Here is a 13,926-nt window from a genome sequence, read left to right as displayed (position 1 = left end):
GTAAACGGGGCCTTCCCAGAATCTCTCGTAAGTCCATGTGTGTCTAATATCGAAGCAGGGTATGCACATAGCTCGTAATGGAAAACATGTTTCAAATCGAATTCACTATTTTTTGTGCATATAAGAAGACGCTGAAAAAGCAATTGAGGGTCTATGTAAAATGTCTCATCCTTCGCCTTAATTATCGGTAAAGCCGTCATTGGTTTCACCATTTTGTTTCTCTTTAATGAAAATTGTGTAACAAATTTATCGTTCATATCAACCAGAATTTTGCTCTCTACTTCACGAGCCATTTCAGGATTTGTTTCTGCAGAATATGTGATGCCTGTAATTAACGTTTCTTAGATGTTGGTCAGGATGGAAAACGCTGAGTTGTTTCACAAATTCCATAATTTTTTGTGCGTTAATATTGTCCCTCTTCACTCGGGAATTTTGTCAGAGTTATATGTTGCTTAGTCATCGCCTGTTGAATCCAAGCAAACTCTTGCACCCCTTGTTCGAGAAGTGCACACGTGAGTCGCGACATCACCCATACGAGCTTGCTGCTCTTGTGTCATTCCTTTACCATGTGTTATCAAATTCGTGGAGAGAGCAGCCCAAAATGTATTACTCCGCCTAACATGTAGTCCACTCACGAAAGCTGCGTGTACGTTTGAAGCCACATCTTCAAGTTCTAACATACTTTGTAAGTATATTCGTGCTGAACATGCATACGAATTATGGTCAATGCTGCGAAAAATGAAGCATTCCATTTACCGTATGCAAATGCATTTCCCAACTGCCTATTCTTTCAGCTTTAATAAATGATTTCAGGATATCCACCATTTCAATGTACACCATCCACAGTGCAACAGTTCTGCTCGTTTTCGGTTCCATTTTTTAATCTGTACTTTTTTGTAAAGCCTGCTGATTACGTCATTAGGAATTTCGGAAGCCAACATTTCTTCTGTTATTGAATTTATTTTTTTATCTCTATTTTATATTTTATTGTTTATTTCATATGCATTTTACATATTATTTTATTATTATATTCTTCTCCATTTTTTAAAAAAAATTATAGACTTGTTATTACAGCTCTTAGAGTAACCTAGATGTAAATGTAATAGAAAATTATGCCCTTTATTTTGGCACCAACTTGATGAAAATCGGTCTTATGGAAGCGGAGTTATGGTTACTTTTTTTAAACTGAGATCTATTAATTTTATCTCGGAGTGTTTTCCAGTATCTCTGAGGATTTCATAGTTATTAGCCATGGAAGTGACAAAATAAGACCAACTCAACAACGTCTTCAGCCTAACAGTAACCATATTTAAATAATTATTCATACAATTATACCAATTGTACATTTTGGTGAGTATATTGTTTATTAGCTTCGATTTGGGACAAGAGCCAAGTCTTTAGCTTGATTCATTGCGAAGATATTACAAGGATAGTTTATCAAAGTAGTTTACGAAAATATCCAAAATGGCGGCTTCCCCGTAGTTATATTTTGGTAGACTTTTGATATGTTATTCAGGACACTTAATAAGACCAGAAACAATAAAAATATTGTTATTACAAGTACTTCTAGGTTACTCCCTTTTAATTTAATCATCTAGTGTCTGAAAATAGGTGCACCCTATCAAAAGAAGAAGCAGTACCAGCTCCCAAGTTTCAAATTATGACTGAAGAAGGTGAAAAAGTTTACAGCATGTAATCCGAAATTGGTTTCCTTTTGCTGCGGAGACAGGAACAGTAGATTTTCTTAAAATACATAACTCCAGTAATAAACTATAACATTTACAGCAGTCAGAACTACTTATATTTTAATTGTCTTTGGAAATCACAGCCCTCAGTCACACAGGAACAGAAAAACTCCCAATTAATTAATACACATTTTTTTATACACATACTACATATTTTGTCACTTCTAAACTACCCTCAACTGGTACTAAAAAGGAATGTTAAGCTCCAATCAATTAATTTATATACTTATAAGAAGTGCATACTTCTGCAACAATATGACACTCCTCGATGAAGAAATGTAATTTCTATCGTTGTAAGTTATGTTTTAAGCTTATTTTATTATTATATTCTTGGAACAGAGTAACAACCGAACATTCCTAAAGAGAAACAAATGGAAAGGTTTAATACCCTCTTATGTCTGAACATGTGCAATATTAAAGGGTATGGCCTGGTAAAACAGATAATCATGTATTGGAAACAAACAGCAAACAAATAGAAATTATTTGTACGTTTAACAAGTAATTATTCTTCTTTCCAACCATAAAATATGAAGATGAGTGCACTTTTATTTAATTAAATATAACGACTACAAACCAATTAGTGTGATTACTTGGTGCAGGATCATATTTCCGCTACTATAAATAAACATGCACACCAAATACAATTTGAGTTTAGAAATATTTGTATTTTTTCAGTCACAAGAAAATAAATATCACCCTGAAATAAGTAAATACTTAAAAAAAATGAGCCTGTGGCTACTGCTACGTATCAAGACATAAAAAAACAACCATTACTGATGCTAAAGTTAGACGTGGTGGAGCCCCATATGGCAGCACATAAAGCTTTAATCTTATTCAGAACGGCATTTGGTAAGTTATCGGCTATATCCTGTGAAAGGTGGTACCACTTATCACAGAGTGTTTCAAGTAACTGACGTCCGAGGGTCTGCGTGGTCATTTGGCAATTCTAGTTCTTGGAGGTGCCAAACATTCCCTATAGCATTCAAGTCCGGACACTGTCGGGCCAGGCAGAGTTTGAACCCATTTTGTCTTCAAACGGTGTCCCGTCAAATATTACTTGTATGGCATCTCGCGATAGTTCGCCTGTTTCAAAGAAGGGTAGCAATCGATCTTGCAATACATCCAAGCAGTGCTCGAAACAAAAAATCTGGGGGCCAGTTTAGAAAATTACATACAACACTAACACAAATTCAATTTGATGCAAGGTCTACATGTTTAGGCTTTAAATTATTGTTGTAAATTAAACAAATCAGCACTTGAATTTTATAATTTCTTATAATTTGTTTTCAATCCATCCAAGTACATAAGAATTAGAACTTGGGAATACTAACAAGTATAGCAAGTAAAACTTGGGAATACTAATAACAAAATACAACGCGCCAGACTCGTATATCCAGTTGTCATGGACTTTTCAAGCGCTCCCTCCATGTATTTCGCAACATTAATATGCCTATCACAAGACATGAGATTACTACGAACATCTTTTCACACTGCACTCCACAATGACATTTAATCTCATCATATTTCATTCCAGAGTGGATGAACTATAATGAATAGTGGTCAATCAACCTTTTGCACATTAACACCAACTACCGACTGCTGCTACAGAATTGTCAAAACTGACTATCTTCAGAGCATCTACCATGATTCCAAAATTGTAGTGGCCTGTTGCACATGGCAGTGACGCACTTTCATTTTGGCGTCATTTGTGTGTATTTGTTTCGCCTGGATATATTCCCGCACTACACAAATACCTCCGAAAGATTTATTCTGATTTGTTAACTTTGCCTGCGATGTCACTGGTTGATTTGGAAGTGTGGGCCCTTCCCCTCCAGAAAACTGCATTTTTTTAGGCGTTGCGCTGATCTCGGCCTTGACGCACGATTTTTCGTCCCGGTTGAACTCCACTATAATTTCGTTAACAGTTGCTAAAACTACAAATAACACAGCTAATGATGTGCCGACTTCTACCATATCTCAATGCCCAATTACGTAACCTCGGGTAAACTTCTTTAGCTCCTCACAGTCACGTCCGTACGCCGTAGTGCCGTGTGGTACTGCTTATTCACACCACCACTTAGATCATGCCCATCGACTGTTAGCCTACGTTCGTTATTTCCATGAAATCGTGATGCCCTAAGGTCTCCGTTTAATTAAGTCAGGGTAATGTTTTTGTATATGACTCATCCCATTCAATAATGCAGAAAATGCAATACACAACTAAATCATAAATTATATTTTACACCAGTGAAGACATATACTTTAGATTCTTTAAGTAGTAAGTGACTAAGAGCTGGTGGTTTCATATGTAACTTACCCTTATTACTTTACCATTAACATTATATATTTTATCATAATGGTCTAAACCTAAGGTTGATTGACGATCTGTTGCAGTTACAAACGAATTTGTTGCATATCGACGGAACAAAGAGCTTTTACCCACTCCATACTCTCCACATAAAATTACTTTTTGCTCAGGAACCTTCACGGAAGCCATTATGGTTGTCAACACTACCTAAAATGAAAATACACTTTCTATAAAATGAAAATACTGAAAATACGAAGTTTCACAACAATCGTTAAAATGAGAATATCTTTAATATTATAGCTTGTTAAAATAATCTACCGTTGTACCAACGTATGCTGCAATTGATATTGGAAATAAATATCTTATGCGCCACTATTCTTAATCTATAATGAAACAGTTTCAACGGACACTCGTAGTTGGCAGTCAAGTTCGTGCTTATAGTATTTACATTCCTTATCTAAATATAGGTCTTCTCATTTCGATTATAAATGTGTATGGCTATTGCCCTATCGACTATGCAGAATTTTTCTACAGCATTAAAGATTAGATACCGAAGAATAAGAAATAAAAATTATATATACACAAAATATTATATACATATTTTTCAGCGGTAATACCACCGCTTTACTAGCACTTTTATTTCCATACTAGGCAGAATGCGTCAGCTGCATATTCAAGAATTATTAATCGTGAGTGAGTTTATAATTTAATGTGGTAATTATCACCGGCTGCTAGCGATCCCACAATAGGTATTTAAATCTCTAAACTACTTTCCAAAACTGATTTCAGTTTTTAAACTGTACACACTCATGCCTGTAAAACCTGGAAACAGAATAAGAACGTTATCTGTGGACTAAGTTACGTTGTGAAGTAAAAAGACGTCAGCTAATCGTGCTTTTTACCACATGACGTGTAAACACGTCACAACCGCTTGAGTGGTTAGCGATTTTTTTTTTTTAATTTTAGAACTGTTAATTAAACAATCGTAAACAATTAATGACGGAACTGATGTTACTGTAATACTAATCACAGTGACAACACTTCAGCACACATTTACATACAGATAACATAACATATTTTTTAAAACATAACCATTAAAATAGGAATTTTTTTACTAATAATGCTGGGAATCAAGTACTAGGTACCTAATTGTAGTGACAATTAAATTAAGCAATCATTGGTAAACAACTATCAATTATGTACCGTCAGGTAAAGAGGTTGTTAGAAGAGGATGAAGTTCTTGTTTACATTATGTTTGAATTAATGGTTGATATAGGTCTGAATTAAGTAAGAGCAGAATTGAGTGCATCTTTGTTGTTATGATAAGCGCTAAATCACTGGAAAGATCAACAGTGTAAGATACTAAAATATTCCAGTAATTTCATGTTGGTAATAATAGTGGCAAGGTTTCATGAACAGTAATTACAATACATATGTGACAGTTGATCCATAGGACAAATATTTTTTTTTCTTTCTTTCTCTCGTGAACTGAGTACCACGAGAATTCTAAAAATATGTATTTGAAATATGTTACATATACGTCTGGATATTGTCACCAGATGGAGTATGGATCAAGGTGACTTGTAAGGAAACTCCAGTTTGCTAGTTCAATTCCTCTCCATCCTCCAGTGCGTCCTCATTTAAGCACTATTCGATAACCATAACCCGATGTCACATCGTGTTTTGTTCAGCAGATGTGAGCCAGAACTAACCTAACCTAAAAATCTGCGGAATATATCCTCGTACATGTTCTCAGTCACAGAACGTCCATCTTGCGACATATCAGCAGTTAACACTGTCGTTTGAATGCCTCTACTCACATCACCACTGTTAGATAAGGCAGGTCATGCGCTCCACTGCCACCTGTATCTCTGACATTCTCATGCATTTCTACTACGGAAACCTATTTTAACCTACGTACCCCCATTCTCACTCCTGAACACTGTTACTCAACGATGAACTAGACTGTTTGTAGACACTCCAATAAGAACATGATAATCTTGGAACGTTTTATTTTATGCAACAAAAGTGTGTGTCTACGTTTATTGTTCAGTACAAGTTGTAAAAGGTTCACCTTCTTTTTCTTTTCCGCACTCAATGGGATAATGTTGAAAACGACATGATTATTTTTTCTCTTTTTAATTTTATGCGTGATACGGTGCTTTTCATTGAAACAAAGGAATTTTTAGTGAAGACAGGACATGAAATTAATTTTTCTTAACTGCAAGCCTGCTTCCATCTTCACTTGCAAAGTTATTACTGACAAGGTAAGTACCAAAAAAGGATTTAATTTTTAATAGGCAATAACTGAATAACTATCACAGATAATGCCACCAAATTTTGTTACGTGAAACACTACACACAAAGCATTTTTCTTATAGCCTGTAATACTCTTTAGTGTCTTTGATCCTGTAAGTTATAGGGTGTTTCAAAACAGCCCCAAATGCAAGGGCTATTTTGAAACACGTGTTTTCATTTTTTTCCGGGAAAACTGAATGTGCTAACTAAAAGGATTTGAGATTACTTCCAAAGATGTTTGTCTTACATATATAATGGGGTCAAACCATGCCAAGTGATCGAGAAAAAAAAAAAAATTGCCGCTCGACCTTTTCAAATTTTTTCATGAATGTTTATGTCATATCAGGGTACTTCAAAACCACAATTAATTATTTTGTAAAACATCTCGTAGCGACGCAGCTTCTGCCGTCATTTTGCGTTTTCTTGATTTCAGGCGTTTGCGTTGTTTTGAATATCTCAGCATGTATTTGTCCTAGCAAATTGAAAATTGATGGGCGTGTCCAACTTGTGCAGAGCTAAAACTCTAACATTTTTTTCTTTAACTTTTAAAGAAAGGAGCTTGAGAGCCTTAACTGGACTAGCCATTCATTCTACTTTATTTTACTTCACAACAACGACTTTCCAGTTGAATTTGTGAACAAAACACCTCCTAGAGTATAACGTCATTCCTTCATACTTTCACCCCCTTCTGCTCAAAAACACAAAAGGCGCTTTGTTGTGCGTTATGTCATGCTAAAGGAGTAACTATTCCCAAAATTTCAATTTATATATATATATATATATATATATATATATATATATCCAGGCCCACTGGAGATATTGGACGGTGAAATATGGCAAATTGGCATAATTCCTCAACTTTACGATATTTTTTCAGGCCTTTGGGAGCAGCTATAGTTGTGTAAATTTTTTGGTATAAACGTATGACCCCGGACTACATGCACACACAAATTCAGACCTCTACGTCAGTTGCTTCCTCTTCCCAAACATGTCTTCAATGTCCAAAAATGTTACTACTGTAGGCCCTGATTTCACCCCTTTCAAGTGGTTTGAGGCAAAAATGTTAAGAGGACAAAGTTTTAGCTCTGCACAAGTTGAACACGCTCAGCAATTTTCAATTTGCTAGGACAAATACATGCTGAGATATTCAAAACAACGTAAACCCTGAAATCGAGAAAACGCAAAATGGCGGCAGAAGCTGCATCGCTACGAGATGTTCTAAAAAATAATTAATTGTAGTTCTGAAGTACCGGTACCCTAATATGGCATAAACATTCATGAAAAAATTATATTTTTGGAGACGGTCGAGCGGCACATGCTTGATCACTTAGAATGGATTGAATCAATGGTATGTTTTTCGTTGGTACATAACTACCAACTGAGTAGAGCCAGAAAATCTGGTTATTAGAAGAAGAGGAAGTTGATTAGATTATGATTGTGGTTAGACGTGCGAATTCAGTAAAAGAATTAGAATTGAGTGTATCTTAATTATTGGTTACGATAAGCGTTAAATCATCGGAGATAACGAACAGTTTGAGATACATCATTGGAGATAACGAAGTTTACATATTTCATAAGCACAGTCACAGGTCACAATACCCAGTAGCTTCCAATTCATTTCTGCACCCAACAAAGAAAAAAATAAAATACGCCGAAAAAAAAACACGGACATGATGTTATCCATCACAAACTTACTTGGCCGGCTATCGAACCAGGAGCCCAACGCACTAAAAGTAAACGCTCTACCACTGACCCGCCGTGCTCCATCTCAACAAATCAGTTATACTATTGTATCTTTACCCTTTCAGTCTCTATGTCCACTCCAATGGACTAAGTATATCGGGGCTGTAGCAAGAACTAAACTAAACCTAACATAATTAACTTTTGGTAGCCCTACTACTATAGAATAGCCCGTCATAAAAACAGTAACCTGACGGTTAAAATGAATAAATGCATACGTAAGAAGTAGAGACCTGCACGCGCCGAATTTTTCGACTCAAGCTCAATCAAGCCCAAATGTACCCAGCCTGGGACCGGAAAGTTTCGGAGGATTTGGGCCGAGTCCGGTCCGGCCCGACAAGCAAGCCGCTGCTAAACAAACTATAGATATTGCACTCTTCGTAATACTTTTCACTCCATCTGTGTGCACACAGACATCAACGCTTCCTCATTTCAATCATATTTAACGGAAGTCAATACGTAATTATGAAAGAACTGCAATTAACCAACCCGGGCCCAGCTCAACCTGAAGAGAAAGTAGTGTCGGCCCAGACCAAAGAAATAACGGAGCTGGTCCGCCCAAGCGCTGCCCGTACCGGTCACTATTAAGAGGACCGTCTAGGATATTAATTTGCACCGTCGGTGCATTAATGCACAATGTAGGAAAGTATTATTTTATATTTATTAGTGCAATGTTACTAGTGTAAAACATTTACAAGGACTATACTAGGGTTAAAATAAGGGAATAACTTATATTGTGGTAAACTTAACAAACGCTAACATTACTTACCCTAACGTGCGCTTTATACGTTGGTAGGGGTTGAAGCAAGTGATGCCAAAATGGGTGGATGTATATCAAAGACGATTGTGCAGCATTGCCGTACTAATTTCCGTTAGTGGAGTATTTTTGTACGATGTAGAAAACCTATATTTTATTATTACAAGTATAGATCTACTGTAGTGAAACTATTACAACCTGTGTGATTATCCTTGTTTACGAGCACATCCTCAGTCGCTGACGTGCCTGCTTCCTACGTCGTAATCAGGATATAGCATTTTCGCTTTTAGCGACCATCTAACACAGTTGGTTTGTGAGTTTTGCAATTGTGTTTACGGTATACGTCCAACGGGCAAGGTTCTAGAACAAAAGTCCACCACCCAGAGGACAAGTTAAGTGAATCAGGATAAAATAAACTATTTCAAACTATTAACTAACCAAAATACCACTTGCATAAAAGAAGTTCTTCCAATAATCTACATTACAAAATAACAATGGAGGCAGAGCCCCCACACCCCTCAAACGTATATTATTTTATAATGTACGTTATTAGAAGATATCCTTCAAAGCAAGTGGAATTTTGGTTAATTCATAATTTCGAATAACTTATTTTGTCGTAATTAATCTTCGAATAATTTATTTTGTCGTAATTAATTCAATTTGCCTTTAAAAAAAAAGTAACCAGGAACATCAATAAAATAAGACAATGCAAAGTAATATATCCATTGCGAACAAATTAATTACAAAGAACACCACACTGCATGAAAAAGAAAAAAAAAAAAAATAAAGGTGAACCCATAAACTCAAACACACACAGAAACAATAGAATAAAGATATAGAACACTAAGAGAAACTATAAAATGTACACAGAACACAAGAGATGTAAAGCAATATATTGCAACTAGCAAACCCGCGCAAACGTTCTGCGCAAGCGCAGGACACTATTGTGGTCTAAATGATTGAATATGATACAAAATTAAAAATATTTATGGCTAGCAAAGTAGTTTTAATAACATGTTAATAATACCTTTAATTAAGAATTTCTCGATAAACAATGTTTTTTGTGAAAAAATCACCGTCTTCGCATTCATCTTGTTCTATTCCCTTGCATGAGCTTCTCTGATGCATGAATTAGACTTTCACTTTCACGGACCGCAAGACGAAATAGTGTGTGCTGCAGTCGGCTTAAAGTGTTGGGATTTGTGTTGCATGCTCTGCTTCATGAGCCATTCCTAAGCCCCAGCCAAGATCACCACGTGGAAACAGCAAAGGGTAAGCCATTGGATGAAGATTAGGATTTGCTTTTATTTACAATGTATTTCCTATGGGAGAATTTTTTAAAAATTTTGCAATAATACACTCCTGAAAATTCTGAAGTCGGTATGTCCTCACCTCAGCTCAGAGGTAACCTACAAATTTTATTTTGGATTTAATATTATTCTATTGAGTAGAAATTTGGTGCATGTAGCCCCTGAAGTCACAAAGGCAGTCACTGTAAATTTTTTTTTCATGTTATTGAGTTTTATTTATTTATTTATTTTATTCTACATATATTAATAGACACCGATATTAGAATATATAATTACTTCGACAGATACACACAATACAATCACATGCCATGTCTACCCCAAATGAACAATTCAACATCGACTCCAAGTACGAAAATGAAATTAAATGGAATTCTCCCTCCCGTAAGTTTTACTGTCAAAGTATATTGCTAAAAACACTCCCATGCTAGAACCTTATCTAGGTCAAAAATTTGAACGAGATCAGTCGGGTGGTTCAAGAGATTAAGAGTAACAAACTTGGAGTTGCACTTGGAGTAGCACTTTCAATTTGGAGCTGAAGTTTTTGTTCACAGACACCGCTATTAATATATAGAATATATAAATACTTCGACAGATTCACACAATAAAATTACATCCCATGTCTACCACCAATGAAAAATTCAACATCGACTCCAATCCAAATACGAAAATGAAATTGAATGGAATTTTGAATAAAATAAACAAAAATTTAAATAAAATTTATACACGTAAAATTAAAGATATAACAAAAAACTTCATTTATCCAAAATTATAATCAATTAAAACATAATTACTTCATGTATAAAACAATAGACCGACATATGACTAGTGTGGTTAAGTAAGTAAACATAGTAGTGGACTATTCAAAGACTGAAGTTCCGTGTTCTTACTTTCGGTAATAATATATTTCAAAGTTAAAAAATTTCAAAACTGGAAGGAAATAACACAGGAAAGAATAAGAAATGAACAGAACCAAAACAAGATACATAAAATATATTGGGAAGGTTCTAGAACACAGCCCTTCTCCCCATACAGGTTAATAGTTGGTTCTTTTCTGTACGAAAGTAAAATATTTAATTCACACAGTATTGCCGAGCGAGCGTTAGCGAGTGAAGGCGGGTTAGTCCCCGCAGGGCACGCTGTTTTCTGTCTTTATTACCGCTAAGTGGAAAAAGGGACCTGTCTTCCCGGTCTAACGGCGTATTTATACCCAAAACGATAAACACACTTGCACGCTTACCGTATTATTAATCAGTACGCAATTATTTGGGCATGTGTCAAGGTAATATCAGTTTAGAACGTATTAGGGAACTATTTAAAGCAAGTAATCTTTCATTACTTTAAAAAAAAAAAAATACTGACTACCCCCCATCTGCAAACTCGTTTTCACGGATTCTTAATTCGTTTTCTCGTAATTAGTAACGCAAAACATCCTGGCTCATATTTGCAGCAACTATCCCGTTTACCATGTTATTTGTTATTCGTATAGGGGAATACTTTAGTTGAGAACGTTAGGCACCTTAGCTATCAGAATGTCATCTAACGATTTCCCTTCTGATTCAAACAAAAACATTTGTTATTAGAAGAAAATCAGATTTGAAACGATTAGAATAATAATGATAACAAACTGCGTATCTTTTTGCAAAAGCCCGTAAATTAGAATTGTTCAATAGGTGAAACGAAGGTAGCTACTCCTGTCCAATAACAAGGCCACTCAGCATTGAGCAAAATATAGCCTATATCATCTATATGTGTCTAAGGCAAACTTTTAATTGGAAAATATTTGATCAAAGAATTTAAAACAAGACTCAAATACACAAATCAATTTAGATTGCAACATCCAGTAATTTTTGAGATTTGGAACTCTCCTCCTAGAAAAAACTACTTGAAAGTTATCACTCTTTTCAAACACCATACTACGCATTTCGTAATCATAATATACCTACACATTCTTTGTTTTAAATATTCATTCATGTAAACAGCGAAATCTAAGCAAATGTTCCTGATATACAATAGATGTACATCTGAAAATCTCCTGAAATGTGGAATATAGACTTCACATAATGCACATACTAATAAATTATTATTTTACTGAATTTGCATACAACACTTACACTTGGAACACAATACTTCCGGAAAATAATAAATTCCAATTTTTAATTTGCGTTTCTTTTGCTGTAACTTCAGTCAGCTCCGGTCTGCAACAGTGTTGACATACAACAACATAGTTGGCAGATCTTTACGAAACTGCTTGTACCCCAGAAATGGAGTATTATATGTAAAAGAGCACACTTTGCATTTTGTATTTCTATCTTACTCATGGAGATAATTATACATGTGAGAGGTAAGATTAGGATATAATTTTAGTTCTTGCTCATTGGTCTTGATAAAATAAAACATAACCTGCTAAAATTTTACAAACCTAAGTTTACCTAAATTGGGAGAGCACCATAGATTTCCATTCGATTGACAAGAGCGTTAACCGTGTGACGCATCCCGTAGGGGTTTGCTCCAACGAAATACAATATGTACGTTTTAATTTGCGCTAATTGGTATAGCTATAGCTATAGCTTAAAGGAGAAGGTAGTGAAAGTAGAATTTATTGATGATAGAGTTATGATGTTAAAAACTTAAAGAAAAACAAAGGATCTAGTAGTGATACAGCATATGCACCAGGGGCGTCCATTAGGAAGAGCAGGAGGAGGCAATTGCCCCCCAAGAGTTTGAGGAATGCATATACTTTAATAGATTGTCTACTAATATATTAATATAAAACGTGAAAGTCTTATGTCAATGGTGCTCTTGACCCCCCCAAACGAAGTCTGAAATGACGCCCCTGATATGCACCCATGCAGGGAAAGAAGTAGAGAAAAATTATGAGAAAATAGAAGAAATTATAGACAGGGGAGAAGAGGTGTGCGTGCGTAATTGTAACAGGAGATTTCAATGCAGTTGTGGGAGAAAAACAGGAAGGTAGTATCGTAGGCTAGTATGATTTAGGGGAGAGAGGAACGACAATTACTGTAGACAGAATTCTCTAGTAAATGGGAACACTTGGTTCAATCAGCACAAGAGAAGAAGATATACATGGAAATCGCCAATAGACGGTGGAAGATATCAGGTAGACTATGTTATGATTCAGGACAGGTATCGGAATAGCTTAAAGAACGCGAAGACCCTTCTCAGGGCTGATATTTACTCTGATCATAATCTGGTGCTGGCTGTAGTAGACATTCAACTGAAAAATGTAGGCAGAAGAAAAGCAGGCAACGAAGTGTTGAATACTGAGACATTGAAAAAGGAGGAAGTAAGAAATATTTTCGTTGAAAAATTCGAAGAAAAATATTCAAATGAGGAAAGGATAGGCGCGGGTAATAACGTACGATAGTAACGCGCGGTTTGCTTACAGCATGCTGCAGAAGAAGCAGTAGGTTTCCGTGAACACAAAATGGCTAAGAAACCATGGGTTATAGAACAGGTGTTGCAAAAATGAGGGAAAGGAAGACATGGAAATAGGTTGATACAGAAGAGGGCAGAAAGATGTACAGAAAGTTAAATAATGAATTACGAAGGGAAACACACAGAGTAAGGGAAGAGTTTTACAAAAGAAAATGCGAGGACATAGAAGAATTAGAAAGAGTTGGGAAATATGAAGAAATATACAAGGAGGTGAAATCTATGGAATTTCGGAGGAAAAAAGAGGTATTGCGATGGCAGTAGAAAATAAGAATGAGAAGGTAGTCAGCGAGAGAAATGAGGTTACAGGAAGGT

The 13,926-nt window shown here is 35.6% G+C and overlaps 1 protein-coding gene across 3 annotated transcripts in view; it reads right to left on the bottom strand.

Moving 5' to 3' along the window:
* RabX6 (RAS oncogene family member RabX6) overlaps positions 1-12,423 on the bottom strand; it is a 29,284-nt gene extending 16,861 nt beyond the window's left edge. Inside the window, exons 1-2 of one of the 3 annotated variants that reach the window (XM_081743870.1) lie at positions 12,270-12,423; positions 4,063-4,260 (exon numbers count right to left, since the gene is read on the bottom strand). In XM_081743870.1, coding sequence (XP_081599996.1) covers positions 4,063-4,242 — 180 coding nt within the window. In that variant the 5' untranslated portion in view covers positions 4,243-4,260; positions 12,270-12,423. Of the gene's footprint in view, positions 1-4,062; positions 4,261-12,101; positions 12,228-12,269 lie in introns of those variants that run through there. The other 2 variants (XM_081743871.1, XM_081743872.1) reach the window with 2 other exon arrangements.
* Between the last annotated feature and the right edge of the window lie 1,503 nt (positions 12,424-13,926).

Source organism: Thermobia domestica, chromosome 2 (genome assembly GCF_964235325.1).
Source record: "Thermobia domestica chromosome 2, izTheDome1.hap1.1, whole genome shotgun sequence".
Classification (NCBI taxonomy): Eukaryota; Metazoa; Arthropoda; class Insecta; order Zygentoma; family Lepismatidae; genus Thermobia; species Thermobia domestica.
This window is presented reverse-complemented; position numbering and strand designations above follow the sequence as displayed.